Source organism: Pseudoliparis swirei, chromosome 12 (assembly GCF_029220125.1).
Source record: "Pseudoliparis swirei isolate HS2019 ecotype Mariana Trench chromosome 12, NWPU_hadal_v1, whole genome shotgun sequence".
NCBI classification, from domain to species: domain Eukaryota; kingdom Metazoa; phylum Chordata; class Actinopteri; order Perciformes; family Liparidae; genus Pseudoliparis; species Pseudoliparis swirei.
The window spans coordinates 6,342,877-6,357,820 of record NC_079399.1 but is presented as its reverse complement, the minus strand read 5'-3'; the positions used below and the strand labels follow the sequence as shown (position 1 = coordinate 6,357,820).

Sequence of the window (14,944 nt, the reverse complement as noted above, 5' to 3'; positions counted from 1 at the left end):
CGCACACGCTCCACTTCTGTCATCTTGTAACGCGCGTTCCTCCGCCGCTCTATGCGTGCTGTTCAATCTAAATGCAGTCTGTTTCCACGACGTATAAATCTGCCGCGTCGTTATTAGATTCGCATTGAAAATGCGGAAGGTAATGTTTTGATCGCTGTGTATTTATTTATTTATTTGTATGCGTGTTACTCGCATAACTCAAAAAGTATTAAACCGAATTGCATGATATTTGGTGGGATGATTGGTTATTATCCGGGGACCATTTGATTCAATTTTGGGATCGATCGGGTCAAAGGTCAAGGTCATGAAAAGGTCAAAATCTTCTTTTTACCATAGTGCGGTCAATTTTTATCCAATTGGCATGCAACTAATGCCAACATGTTCATAATACAATGCCCAATCTTGTGATATGCGAAGGTATGCGCTCTACCGAGTGCCCGTTCTAGTTCTCCATGTGCCCAGATACGGTACAGTGATGTCGTTATGCCCATCATCTCCTTATCGCTATAGCAACCACGACAAAGGCCCTTCAGTCACCACCGAGCATCTCTTGGGAGTTTCTACATATTAAGACATGTGACCGTTGTAAAAACACTGAATGGGGGTTGGTTCAATGGACGGTGATGTCGGTGGGTCTGAATTCTGAATAGAGAATTACAGATATTATTTAAAAAGGAATGAAGCTGGTTCCTAAAATGATCGTATTAATGTTATTTCTATGGTGGCCGCTAATGTTACCAAAGAGACTTAAAATCATGTTACATTTATACACCAGGGAGCAATTCAGGGTTAAGCGTCTTGCTCAAGGACACATCGACTATAGTGGGGATTGAACCGCCGACCCCTCACTGACCCACAGTCACCCTCTGTCAACAGAGTAAAGGAACGGTATATTTTTTTAAATAAAAACCTTGAAAAACATGGTCAAACCGGGATTTTTGGGGGGAATCAACTGGGGTGGACACCGGGGGTCTCTGATCGAGAATATGGAAGTTATTTTTCCCGAGGGTCTGCAGACTTGTGCTTCGGGGGGAGTCTGTCCGGAGCTTCCAGGGCAACGTGGCGTTTGAGTTTCGGGCAGTTTGGACCTTTTTCTGAGGAGTTGTGGGGGGCAAGTTGGAGCTTTTTAAAATGTATTTTTCTTTCCTATTTTTTAACAGTAAAACAATATACAGTACATAATGAAACATTAGGGCTGTGCTCGACTTTAAAAACATGTTGATTTAACACTCTTGTGGACTAAAATATGAGTCGATTTAAATCAGCATGTCTCATGAAACGTGCACAAATAAGATGAGCCAATAAGTTTCTTGGAAATGAGTCATTCAGTAAAAGGAAAGAAAGAACGACTAACCGACTAGAAAAATCTTAATCTCATAAAAAATAAAATCAACCGGTCTGATTTCTCAAGAATAGGACATCAATTTAAATGTCATTGCCACATTGCCACAGCTGTGTTGACTAAACCCCAAGACATCACATTAAATGTGACTTAACAATGGATGTGACTTATAAAAAGAGGCTCAGACCGTTTCATAGGCTGCAGATGTAAATTACACTCAAAGCAGAAACACATCTGTTAAAAATGTCCCCATCCTCGTCATTGAGGGAACAGAGAAGGGTTATGGTGAATCTCCGAGAGTCTGGCTCATGAAGACGCGTTTTGTTATTCAGGTCACAGCCGTCTGCACACACACCGAGCCGCTTCCTTTCTCCGGCTGAGCTGCAGCAACAGTCTGCGTTTTTTTTTGGCAAAGCGTCATCATCCCACAAACCTGAAACAAACCTGCACATTCAGGACCACACTCAAGGATTTCACACCGAAAATACTGCTAAATGTGTGAAACAGCGCCACCTTGCGGGGCCTCTTTGTCCACCGCATGTAGACGACACATTTCAAACAGGCCGATGGCCCAGTGCCGATTCTGTTCCATCATTACCTTCGCATTCGAGAATGTGGAAGATTATGTTTTGATCGCTGTGTATTTATTTATTTAGTTGTATGCGTGTTATTCGCATAACTCAAAAAGTATTAAACCGAATCGCATGAAATTTGGTGGGATGATTGGTTATTATCCGGGGACCATTTGATTAGATTTTGGGATCGATCGGATCAAAGGTCAAGAAAAGGTCAACATCTACTTTTTACCAGTGTGCGGTACATTTTTATCCAATTGGCATGCAACTAATGCCAACATGTTCACATGACATCAAGCTCCCCACACTCTCATGCCAAGTACCAAAAAAGTGGCTGCGGCGAAGGTATGCGCTCTACCGAGTGCCCGTTCTAGTTATTTAAGGTGGAAGGCGGAGTAATCCTGCACAAACAAACACAACAAAAAAACACACCCAACATATGCTTTTAAATTATAGACATTTAATAAGTTGACAAAAAAATTACAGGGGCAACACCACACACACTTGTTTGGGTAATTCAGAAAAGGTAAGACAAACGGCGAAAAGTTGACTATTAAAGTAAAAGCAGCAGATGCAGAAAAAGGACAAAACGGAGCACGTGAGGACAGCTTGAGATGTCAGCGCTCCGGTCGCCGCCTCATCGAGAGTACCGAGACGACAAATAGAAAATCAAATTAGTCTCTCTGCATATATAGCGTGATGCTTTCCACCTCCACGCACAACACAAACACACAGCACTACTAAACAAGACTTGCACACTAAGATAGAAGGAACGCAGCGCCCCCTGCCCTCCTACGCTTTAACACCCACACAATTTCCAGTTTAATTATTATTAATTAGATCCTGATGCAAACTTCAACACCGGAAAAAAAAAAATCTAAATCAGCAGGCAGGAAAAACATGAGCAATTTTATCTCTGGAACAATTACATAAGCTGCTACAATTAAGCTGAATTTGTACACCATCACTTCAAAAGAGAGAGAGAGAACTAAAGATTAGAGCACGGAGAGGGTGTGGTTTAGTTTCCAAAGCAGTCGTGTTGCTGTGTCACAAGGCGGCGACACATGGGAGGTGGTTTTTTGGACAGCGTTGACCAAGAAGTTACCAAAGTTCATCAAGAACCAGAGTTATGCTTCACTGCCTAACGCGGTTCCGAGAGCGGTGCACGACTACCTTTGCATACAGTGTATATTGCTGGCTGAATCTTGCTTTTGAAATAAAAATACACGTTCAAAGGTCCCATGAAATGGCTTAAATGATGCAACTAGGGCTGCAAAGTGGGAGGTTCCCAGACATTTTTTAAACTCAGGAATTTGCAGAATTTCAAAACAGACGTGATTTAAATCTTGAAACTATTTGGAGGCATCGGAAAAAGTGAAAATGGCTCTTATGGCGTGTTTTGTTTTAAAGTATTCCCCATTTAACTGCATTCAGCAGCACTAATATGCAGATATTGACAGCATCCCATTAAATATGAATTTAGTCAAATTACAACTTACTGCACGCAGTCTATTCTGCGTGTGCAGCCCAGACTCCCAACGTTACGACAGAGTCAAAGGACGACATGCTTTCATCATCATTTTGATTAATTTACCACAGGTTTTATATTTCAGTGAAACGGCTCGTCAACGAATCCTCGTTGTAACCGTTTCAGAAACACATTGAACCGTGAAAGAAACCAAACATGCGCATTCGTTAGTCCCAGGTGTTAAATAATTATACGTTTGCACTAGAGGCCTGTCAATCGTAATATGCAAAACAATGCCATGTACGCATGTTATTGCTGCTACTGCTAGTCACCTTCTGAGACCTGCAGGTTCACGGGATCCCAAACAAAACTAAGATTACATTCAATTGGATGGAGATCGTTGAATATTTTAATATCAAAAAAAGTAATATAAATGTTAGGTTCATATTTGGCACATGATGGATGTGGTAAAATACACCCAGGGACAAAAAACCAAACAATATTTTTCGTTTCATGGGACCTTTGAAGATGCATGTTTGTACATTTTTGTTGACAACCGGATGACAGTTGAAGCTCTGTCATCTGTCGGTCAGATGCCGTTGCCCGGTCACACATCTGTAACAGTGCACTGTCCATCAGGACTTCGTGAGCGGAGACTGGGGGCGGAGCTGGAGGGCCCGCCCCTTGGAGGCGTCCTGGCTGGCTGGCTCTCTCTCGGCGGTCTTTGCTCAAGTCTTCGCGTCGACTCTGCTCCCCCGCTCTCGCTCTCCCCTTCCTCCTCGCTTCCGCTGCCGCCGGGTGCGTACTCGATCGTCTCGTCGCCTCCTTCCGCCTCGTCGCCCTCCGGCTGGCTGATCAGGAGCTGGGAGAACGTGTCTTCGACACTTGGCTGCGAGGGAGGAAGGGGACCGGCGAGACGGCGCCCCTGGAGTGTCGGCGGTCTGACGGGGGGAAGAGCCGCCGCGACCCCAAAGAACGGAGATTGCGATTGGCCGGCAGTGTCCGACCCGTCCGCCGAGTTGATGCGTTCGGTTGCAGCCGGGGCGACAACCGGTACGGAGAGAACGGGGACAGGTTCGGGGTCTAACCTTAGGCCCGCAACTCCCTTCTTGGGGATGTCCACAATGTCCCGCTTTATCTTGCGTCTGCGGCCGTGCTCATTCCGACGATATTGCACCATGTTCTCCAGGTCGGCCACGTACAGGAACCCTGCGATCAGCATCTCGGTGCTCTTCCTTTCCTTGGCGAAGGCCTCCTCCAGCTCACGGTTGGTCCTCTCGTCGTACTGCCACCAGCCGTTGCGCCCCTCGTAGTACCACGCGTGGTCGCCGCGGGAGCCGCTCCCCGCCGCGCCGCTCCGGCTCACCCCGGCCGCCGCCGCTTTCAGTTCCTCGGGCGACAGGAGAACCGGCCGCTCCAGGAAGTCCTCCGGCACCTCTTGTCGGCAGAGAGCGCAGCGCTTGCTCTGCCAGGAGGCGCCTTTGACACAGAGGAAACAGAAGACGTGGAGGCACGGGAGGCGGACGGGGTGGACGCAGCTCTGGAGGCAGATGGCGCACTCTGGGGGGACGGCGGTGGAACCGGACTGGTCCGGAACATCGCCCACTTCCTCCATCAGCTTGGAGGGAGACACGGCATTCACTGAACAGTCCACTTCTCCACAGCCTGCCATGCTGCAAAGACAAACACAGAACCGTCACAATAAATACTTGATATTACGACACAAATGTAACGTTAAATACAAATGTAATAGACATGCCATCTGGTGTAGTTCCCACTGCTCTGTTGAGTTTTGGGAACGCCCTCAAACACACGCAGCATAAATAAAGTCACAGTATCTACTAATATACATCAGTGACATTAGGTTTACACATTATCTGAGATCAAGACAATGTGAATAGGACTTCAAGGATAGGATGACATCCCTGAATTAAGTCGAGTTGCATCAAAAGGCCTCCTTCCGCCCGTCTGAATAACTTTACTCGCCCAACTACCGCTAAACTAGCTTTAGCTAACTCGCTAATGCGTTAGCAGATTAAATAAAGCGGATACAAACCACGTGGATGTTCGAGCCTCCTCTGTTTTACGCGAAGAAACAATGTCACGACGACACCGTAACGTAAAAGTCAAGCTAGCAGTCACCTTGTTCGCGTTAACTTGAAGCACGCGTAGCATGTTAGCTCGTCAGTGCGCTTACAGGCCATTACCTTCACATGTAATAATGTAGCGCACTCACCTGAACACCGGATGGATCTAGAAGCGTCCTCACCTGAAGTACAGCTGGAGAAACGTATTACAGCGGCATTTAAACGAGGCTATAACGGTTTGTACGTCGAAACAATGACTGCGTTGTTTTCGTCGAGGCGCTGTTGCGCGCGCGGGCCCAGCTGACTTCAGTGGATCGACCTCACGCGCTCTACGGCGCGAGCGTCACGTTCCGGAGATTTCTAGTGGGTCCGCGCATGCGTACGAGTCCTGAAGTAAACGGACAAGAGAAAAAAAGCAGTTTCACTGACGTCTGTGGTGTATATCAGTTAATGAGTTCATATATTGATGTTTATATCGATCATGTATGCGCACAACACCCAATTCATACGTATAGATAATTATATTCCATGGTAAAAAAATGTTAACAAAAAATATGTATGAATTTCCATCTTCTCTACCTCTATTTTCTCTCTATTCTTCTTCTTTTGTAGGTTCATCAAGAAGATGTATTTAAGTTTAAATGTATGACATAGAATATTCATAATTTCCTAGTTTGCCATTGGAATGTAGGTTGTAGGAATAGCTCCGTTTAAGAATATAATTAATTGTGATTGTATGCACAATTAGGGGCCGGAATGTTGGAGCTATTTAATTTGACATTTGTATTTAGGTTTTATTGTAAAGTAATATTACACTATGTTGAGCTGCACTTCACACATTTCATTTATTTACACTACACACATACACACACATTTCATTTACACTACACACATACACACACTTTGCATTTTGCACACTCTGTCTATATTTAATATTTTAATATTTAATGTAATTTTACTCTGCAGTCATTAGTATTGTATTGTGTATGCATATATGTTGTATATATATACATATATATTTTATTTTATATTTTACTTTGCACAGTCATTGTATTATATTTGTTTGTGTGTGTGTATATATATACACATATATGTTTCATTTTATATACATATATATACTTCATTTTGTATTTTATATTTTACTTGTATACATCTATATCTTTCATCCCTGTTTTTTATATTTTATTCTCGTGTGTTTAGTTTATTGGTGCTGCTACTGTGACGACAAATTTCCCCTTGGGGATTAATAAAGTATATATCTATCTATATCTATCTATCTAATATTGATTGTTTATTGCTTATTTAGGTTATATTTTGATATGTTAGTTGTTTCTTATGAGAGTTGTAGTTTAGTTTTATATATTTAGTTTTAGGGAGGTTATATGTAGAGGTGGATAGGCACAGGACCAGCATGCACCAGGGTGGCCAATGGATTTTTACCACAGCACAGAGAGGAAATGTCAACATTTTGTTTGTTCTTTTTTGGTTGGCTTAAGAAATAAATGATCAGAATACTAACAGGTGGAAATGGACATTACTTTCTTTTGCATGCGTCAACACCGAAACCCACGGTCCATCAGTGGCGGTTTGATTTATAGTTTTGTTTGATTTCGTACGACAAATGGCCACTCCACATTCTGTTAACATTTAGTTAATGTTCAGAGGTGTATCATCCGAGCAGTTTTGACTTTAATGCATACTAATTAAAGTGTAACTTGATTGTTAACTCTAACATTGCATTCTTATGCTAACTATTGTATGATAATAGTATAAAAGGCACAGGTGTGCTCAACATGTTTTAATAAGACATAAACTGATCACAGTCTAGCAATCAGTAAGGTCATTTTCCACAGTTGGCCACAAGTGGCATACATTTACCACAAAACTGCGAGTCATATGAAATGTCTCTGATTCAGCTGAAGTGCAGAAAAGCTCAAGCGATGCAGTGAAGGTGTTGCATTTTATAGACACACTATAATTGTATAAAAGAACATCAGATCCAGCCACCCATTTCATTACTTTATTTTGGGTTGCATAGAAAAAATCTCTTAGCTTAAAACATCTTTACAATTTACAACAGCCAATGTAAAAAGTGCAATAACAAGTAGAATATCTCTGCAATATAAACAAATAGTCTATAGTCCGCTCTCTAATTTATCACAACCTGCTCTGGTGTCTTTTTGATGACACACTTCCTGATTTCCGACACTTGTGGGCAGGGGTCACCGTAGACGCTCGGAGGCCGCAGAACTGGTCGGTTGCGCGTCTCCTGTCCCCTCCTGGTGACCCGCTGGCTCCTTTTGCGAACGCATGGACTCCAAGCTGTCCATCCCCCAACCTCACAGTGCACTAGGAGGAGAGAGGTGATGAGAAGGTACTCACAGGTAGAGCGAGAGATTCAAAACTTAAGACACTGAGTTCCAGTAACCATACTTTTTGTATACCGGTGAAATATTTAGGATGTCATAGTAAGTGGAGTATGCCGGAAACACCCGGATGTCCGACTGTATCCAGTCACATTGAGCAGGATGCAAACATCAGGCTTGTCTGGCTATTCTGCACAGCAGATATATATATATATACATATATATATATACATATATATACATACATATATATATATATACATATATATATACATACATATACATAAATATATATACACATATATATATACATATATATATATATATATATATACATATACATATATATATACATATATATATATACATATACATATATATATATACATATACATACACATATACATATATATATACACATATATACATATATACACATATATATATACATATATAATACATATATACATATATAATACATATATATACACATACATATATATACACATATATATATATATGTGCAACAGGGTTAAAGTATGTCAAGTACATCCCGGTTGAATGCATACTGCACAAAACCGTGTCAGGGAAGCTGCAGTATAAACTAAAAGTCGAAAGAAAAAAGTGATTTGGAACGCATTCACAGTGAATTCCACTTCTTAACTGTTCGTGACCTTGAATTTCTCTCACCTTGTGGGACGCATTGCATGAGCAGCAAGTCGGGCTCAAATCCCCTCGGGCAGGTGAGATGGCACTGACCCTGGAGAGCGAAGAGGTCTTCTCTACACCCCGCACACACGGCCCGGCTCACACACATCTCACAGCCGAAAGAGCACTCTGAGACAGAGGGACACGCACACACATCTCACACTCTGTAGCTCCCTGACATCATGGACATCATTACACACACACACACACACTGGACTAGTGTCTCACCTGTGCATTCTCGCAGCGCTGCGTTTGCCATCAGCCCATCTTGACAGCTGCTCTCGCATTTCCCCCGGAACAGGAAGTGACCAGCGTGACAGTGTGTGCAGAAGCTTTCACTGAAACAGGAAGCACAGACCCCCTTGCACCCTGCAGGCCAGTGGAAATGAACTTTGGTCAGCATGTTTCTTGTATTCTCTCAACACTCTCTTCCAAACAGTTGGCAGAACACAAGGTTACCCCCCAGATAAATCAAGAGTTGTAGACTCAAACACTTTTCTATCTTTCCTACACGGCACCTACTTGCGCAGGTGCTGATGTGTGGGGAGCGCTTGCCGTAGTGGCCCCGGGGACATGAGGACACACAGGTGCCCCGCTGACGCATCCCGTCCAGCTCCAAGTGGAAGAAGAGGCGAGGCATGCAGGACAGACATCCGTTGGGGGCCGAGCACGTCGCACAACCTGCCGGACAGAGTCCGCCGGCGGAGGAACTACCTGCGGAGACAACGGAGAGACGCCACGTGACCACATGACGGATCGCGTCCGACTACATCTCAAAATGCGAGTTTTACATTCCTCATGCGCTCGAGCAAAATGAAAAAGGAGAGAAAAAAAAGAGTCAAGCATGCTCAATTTACTTTTACGAGGTTTAATGGGAGCAGGGCGACGCTTTCACATTCATAAGTGGTTAAAAGCTTTGGAATGACCACATATTTCCCTCAAAGCTGGAAGAACCCATTTATGGTCTCCACATGTAGTGTCTGTCGACTATTTACTTTCTCCCTCTCGGAAAAAAAAAGAAAGAAAGGGAAAAGCAAAGACACATTTCACAACGACGGCATTAAGAGAGGCGGGAGTGACAAGTTCCGCGTGAATACTTACGTCCCGTGCCATCGAGGCCTTTCGTGAGGTTCATGAAGTGCAGAATCCAAATTAACGACGGCGTCCGCATTTTCCCCGTTGCCTTTCAGTGCGTCATCGAAAGACGCCTCGCATCACATCCCGAATCCCACGATGTACGTTTTCCAACACACAAAAAGAAGAAGGTATCCATACTATTTCATTAAAATGGACCCGCGCGGGGGCTCCCGTCCGGGCGGGAGAGCAGTCGAGTGCGCAGTTCGGCAGAATGTCTTCTGAGGAAGAATCCCATGTGCATTCCATGAGATCACTCACGCCGGCAGGATGCCATGCAGAGAGCAGACGGAGGAGAAGAGCATCAAACGATAGTCACAGCAAAGATCTGATGGGAGATTGGGTTCGCTGCTCTCGGGCTCGTCTCCGCCGCCCGCCCTACCCCTCCAGACACACACACACACACACACACCTCCTCTCCCGTATGACCCGTCCTTCACGACCTTCCTCCTGAGCCACTATCACATCAAACAGGAGGTGGGATGACACTGTAATGTCTACACAATGACACGTTTATCCTCACGTCAAGTAAATCTCACCATTCTGTGTCTTTTAAAGCCCCCCCCTCACTCACTCACTCACACACTCCACTAAAATGTGTTTTGCTTATTGTTCGCATGTTTGACCTTCACTTGGCAGAGTTTGAGTTGATCTGCGCTCACTTTAAAACCAGAGTATTAAGACGTGTACGGAGCGGAGCGTGACCGACTGGAAGCCGCTGGTGGTCCAGGAGAACTTTTGCACGATGTGATGTAGAAACTTGGGAGAGTGAGACAGACAATCTACTTTTCAGTGAAGTAGAACACATCGTAAAAGTTTCACAACAATATTAATATTTCGCATATTTACAGACTGGATTTGTATATAAAAAGATTTTTATTGAAGGAGAAAGACTAGATGCATTTTTTTATTTCTTTTTTTAACGTGTGAAAAATATATATTAGCCAAGAAACTGAGAATTCTATCTTAAAAACTAAATAAAATATTCTTAAATATTTACACCTCTCATAAAGACACCAAGTGATATTTTGACCAATAAAACATTTGATCAATACATGATTATTTGAGCAGTTTGTTACAATTTGTGTGTGTATGTACGTATTTGTGTATGTATATCATTGTTTTTAAAATTACACTTTTATCGTATATCTTGACCGCAGAGCTTGTTTATAACATATCGATAAAAAACAATTAAAAAAAACAATCATACACTCCCCCCTCAGCCTTACGGTAAATAGAGCCGTGTGTAACCGTGACAACAAAATATCTCCTCATGTGGATCCATTTCACAATAACGCGTGACTATGTTTTCTTTTGTCTCATCACGAGATCAACACCAGCTTTTACAAAGCCTCCTCACACAGGAGGGATGAAATGAAATCACAATGATGGGGTAAACATAAATAAAACCAATTAAAATAAATAAAACTTTCATCAGGGGGAAATATTGCCCACGTTCTTTATATATTGCTTTAACTTCAGCCATGCTTGGGCACTTTAGTTTTCCTATGTTCAAGAAATAAATACGACAGACACAAGTTGATTTGACTACCTCCCAGTGAGAAATAAAACTTGAGGGCTGGAGGTGTCACAGAGCATCTGTGATTCCCACAAAAACACTGGAAGGCGATAAAAGCTGCGGTCTCCCGGGGTTTGGTTGTTTGGCGTCGCCGTGTCTTTAATCTCATGTTTTGGGAACTCTGTGGTCCTCAAAACACATTTGAACTCTCCAGACTTCCCTCTTCTTGGAATCAGTTTCACGCTGCCATTTGTGATCCTCTGCTTGCGTCCGTAATCCTTTTCAGAGCCTGACAAATCTCATAAAATACCAACATGTGGGGTTTGTTGCTTTTGCTTAGAAACATTGCAATTACAACCACTATCTCTAACTTTCTTTTGTCTAGAGTGTTGTAAGAATACAATAACTCCATGTGGGGCAACGACACGAACAGAAACAATGACACGCTTGTAACCATGTGCTCCTTGTTAAAAACATTTGATTTTTTTAAAACAGCAAGTTATAATAATATCTCTTGACAAAATGGACTACCATGCATTTCTTGAGCTCACCGGGAAAAATGTCAAGCGAGGAATCAGCAGGAGCTTTTTTTTTTTTTTTTGCAGGGAGTTTTTTTTTACAGCAGAGTTGATTTATCATCTGAGAGACGAAGCTAAAGGGCTGGCCGGCTTAAATTGTCAACAGGTGTTCTCGATACAAGGACGCAGCGGGGCAGAGCTACTTCTCTATTTTAATTGGGTAACAATAGTTCCTCAGATCCCAAGACCAAACCTCAAGAAGAGGATCTGGATGTGCAGCCAGCTGCTGAAGAGCAACATCACCCATCAATCTTCATGCACCATGTTATTTCGAATATGCTTGCGTCACATGTAGCGCCAACAGGAGAGGGGGAAGAGGTTTAACTTTAATAAGCATCTCCGGCCCGCTGGAAACTGATGGGAGGAATTGTAAATTGTGTGTAAATGTTCGAGGGCTCGGTCGTGAGAATAGAAGAGTCGTGGGGAGACCAGCAGGGCAGGTGCCAGGGGTTCAAAGGTCAGAGGGGTGGGGTCTCCGAAAACCCAGTAACACCTCCTCGACCTGACTCGGAACACAAACACGACATGGCTATGCTCGCTGGGGAGCCAGATCAGATTCCTGGGGAAAACAACCGCTTGGAGGCCAAGGAATGTCTGAGGAAAAAAGATTAAAAAAAGAACGGTGGAAAAAAAGGCAAATGATAAAAATGGAGAAAGAATAAGCAAAATGGAGGGAGATGGTGAATAATAAATCTATAGTGACAAAGATAAACCATATGAACGCACACATATAAATATATATATATATGTATCATGTTCACATGATCTAACATTTAAATACATGCAGTGAAGGTCTTGCGTTTTATAAATTAGATCTACTGTTTTTATACAGGCCAAGGCTCTAAGAGGATGTTTTTCAATAAAAGGATCCCACAGACGGAACAATCTGGCTATTTACCGATAGAACGTTGACCTTTTTCTCTCTCTTTTTTTTTTTCCCGCTCACACACCTGACAAGCCCAAAGCTCGCCTGTGAAGAACCTTGCAGTGATGAGGTATGAGCAGAATAATCTATGCAGCATGAAGAAGTGAGGAATTTGGGGGATGGAGGGGGGGGGGGAAAGAGATCTGGAAGTAGGAATGTCTTCGAGCCGTCCACAACTGTGAGAGCACAGCTGAATACGCTCAACACGTTTGTTTGGATTTTGCTTTTAAAGTACGCCGTTGTTGTATTTTAAAAAAACACCTTTAACGAGTAGCAGGAGTCAACATTGTCCAGGATTGAGGGGATCGGCTGGAACCAAAACAAATGAGACGTTACTTCCACTGAAAATGCTTCTTTTTGTCACCGACAGGCTCACAATGATTTACGTGTCTGACAACATTATGGAAAGGATCCGAACGAGCAATAAAATTAATGCTGACTGATGATATTGGTGTATTAATTATTATTAGGGTAAGCTGTTATGTTTAGCATTTTAAGTTTAGTGATTAAAAGGACTAAATATGAGCAATTATAAGATCAAGAAGAATTTAATAAAGAACAAAAATCTCTCATGACAGGATATCAGATACACAGAGGATAAACATTTTTTTTAAACAAACACAAAAATAAAAAATGTTGATGAAAACATTATATAATCAGTAAATAAAAAAATGCTACCGTCACTGATCATGTTCATAAAAATGACGATGACGTACTTCGCCGTCTTCATCCCCGGGATTTTTTCAGCATTTTCTATAATGAAAGAAAAAAATCTTTAAGTTTAAATGGGGAAATAAAAGTGTTTGAGTGTAATTTTTTGTAAAAAAGCAAACAAATATCTTCTCGGTAATAGAATAATAAGCATTTACAAGAATGATTGGTTATTTTGTATTAAACTGAAACAAATGCACATAAGTCACATGATAAAATGGGGTCTAAGAAACCTGACAATTACTGCAATGTATTTAAAAAGTACATTGACAATGAATGATCTTTGAAAATTATAAACTTAAGAATCTAAGAAAATCTCTGACTGAAAAACAAGTGATATAGACAGTGCGAATACAACATAATTGTTTGATGAATCCCTTTGTGGTAAATTATAATTGTTATTGTTCACTCACTTGCACACGCACACACACACACACACACACACACACACACACACACACACACACACACACACACACACACACACACACACACACACACACACACACACACACACACACACACACACACACACACACACACACACACACACACACACACACACACACACACACACACACACACAAGTAATTATGTGAGCTGCTTCTGGTGCCTATACCATTTCCGGAAAATTAGACATGCATTTCCTGTTATGCAGAACATGCCAATAAAACATATAATGTACCCAAAAACATGTGATTGGCTTTGGATATTTGTTTGATTTTACATAACAATCAGAACATATTGTGGACTGACACAAACAAGCACTATAAAATACGACATTCATTATAGTTTTACAAGTACTGACAAAACGATTAATCAGGTAAATAAGTGCCAGATTAATCGAAACGAGACACAGGTGAGTAACTCACCTTGGAGATCGCTTTGAGATGTTGAGCGCTGATCTTTGCAGATTTCTCCTCAAAAGCTTTGGACTTCGCCTCCTCCGCCAGGCTGTTCAGAAACAGCAGCACTAGGAGTTCAATCTGGGAACATTTAAGAGTGAATTAGCGTGTTTATGTGTCCGTTAAGCTCGCTAATGTTAGCCGTAAACAACGCAAACAGTCGTAAACATTAACGAGATTTAACGGCTCGCTTCCTCACCATCGGGTCTGATGTCGGCCTCACATTTATGTTATTCTTCGATTTCCTTTTGATTATATATTTCAATTTGGGTGCCTTCGTCAACATTTTGACAAATGTTCCGCGAGAAACCAACGTTCAAGTCAACGAAAAGGTTTATTTACTTCCGGTAAAAACAAATATTCTTCTTCGTGCCCTGTACATTGTCGCTTGTCACCATTACCGCCACCTGCAGTTTTCAAGTAACGGTTTTAAAATGCCGAGCGAGGACAACATAATCAAGTTATTAAATGAATGGCAAACATGAAGACACCCAGATTAAATAAAAATTACAAAGCATTTCATATTTAAAAAAAAAGTGTTTTATTTAACCCAAAGCGTTAAATGTAGTGCTTATCTTCACGTAAGCTCGTTGTGTTGTGTATACTGCCATCTAGCGGCGGCTTTA

The 14,944-nt window shown here is 42.2% G+C and overlaps 3 protein-coding genes across 4 annotated transcripts; all 3 read right to left on the bottom strand.

The window, feature by feature from the left end:
• Nucleotides 1-2,357: 2,357 nt before the first annotated feature.
• LOC130202842 (E3 ubiquitin-protein ligase rnf146-like) lies at nucleotides 2,358-5,806 on the bottom strand. 2 transcript variants are annotated; one of them, XM_056428635.1, is made up of 2 exons: nucleotides 5,655-5,806; nucleotides 2,358-5,058 (listed from the first exon to the last, which is right to left on the bottom strand). In XM_056428635.1, exon 2 carries the CDS (start codon nucleotides 5,055-5,057, stop codon nucleotides 3,993-3,995), a length of 1,065 nt encoding a protein of 354 aa, XP_056284610.1. In that variant the 5' UTR covers nucleotide 5,058; nucleotides 5,655-5,806; the 3' UTR covers nucleotides 2,358-3,992. The 2 variants fall into 2 exon arrangements, with proteins under 2 accessions (XP_056284610.1, XP_056284609.1); XM_056428634.1 differs by having other exon boundaries at nucleotides 5,622-5,805.
• A 1,672-nt stretch (nucleotides 5,807-7,478) lies between these two features.
• On the bottom strand, nucleotides 7,479-13,087 carry rspo3 (R-spondin 3). The gene is made up of 5 exons (XM_056428645.1): nucleotides 9,648-13,087; nucleotides 9,069-9,260; nucleotides 8,775-8,915; nucleotides 8,529-8,675; nucleotides 7,479-7,821 (listed from the first exon to the last, which is right to left on the bottom strand). The coding sequence occupies exons 1-5, from the start codon at nucleotides 9,715-9,717 to the stop codon at nucleotides 7,622-7,624; spliced, it is 750 nt and encodes a 249-aa protein (XP_056284620.1). The 5' UTR covers nucleotides 9,718-13,087; the 3' UTR covers nucleotides 7,479-7,621.
• A 139-nt stretch (nucleotides 13,088-13,226) lies between these two features.
• On the bottom strand, nucleotides 13,227-14,665 carry cenpw (centromere protein W). The gene is made up of 3 exons (XM_056428656.1): nucleotides 14,518-14,665; nucleotides 14,286-14,399; nucleotides 13,227-13,455 (listed from the first exon to the last, which is right to left on the bottom strand). Exons 1-3 carry the CDS (start codon nucleotides 14,602-14,604, stop codon nucleotides 13,429-13,431), a joined length of 228 nt encoding a protein of 75 aa, XP_056284631.1. The 5' UTR covers nucleotides 14,605-14,665; the 3' UTR covers nucleotides 13,227-13,428.
• Between the last annotated feature and the right edge of the window lie 279 nt (nucleotides 14,666-14,944).

What these genes read in the sequence shown, in the direction of transcription:
- LOC130202842 (XM_056428635.1), bottom strand. Translation starts at nt 5,057, where the DNA reads ATGGCAGGCTGTGGAGAAGTGGACTGTTCAGTGAATGCCGTGTCTCCC.
- rspo3 (XM_056428645.1), bottom strand. Translation starts at nt 9,717, where the DNA reads ATGCGGACGCCGTCGTTAATTTGGATTCTGCACTTCATGAACCTCACG. An exon ending in AGGCCTCGATGGCACGGGAC is followed by an intron (nt 9,261 to 9,647) that starts GTAAGTATTCAC and finishes TTGTCTCCGCAG; the next exon opens with GTAGTTCCTCCGCCGGCGGA. An exon ending in AGCGCTGCGAGAATGCACAG is followed by an intron (nt 8,676 to 8,774) that starts GTGAGACACTAG and finishes CCTCTGTCTCAG; the next exon opens with AGTGCTCTTTCGGCTGTGAG.
- cenpw (XM_056428656.1), bottom strand. Translation starts at nt 14,604, where the DNA reads ATGTTGACGAAGGCACCCAAATTGAAATATATAATCAAAAGGAAATCG. An exon ending in GGCCGACATCAGACCCGATG is followed by an intron (nt 14,400 to 14,517) that starts GTGAGGAAGCGA and finishes AAATGTTCCCAG; the next exon opens with ATTGAACTCCTAGTGCTGCT. An exon ending in ATCTCAAAGCGATCTCCAAG is followed by an intron (nt 13,456 to 14,285) that starts GTGAGTTACTCA and finishes CTTTCATTATAG; the next exon opens with AAAATGCTGAAAAAATCCCG.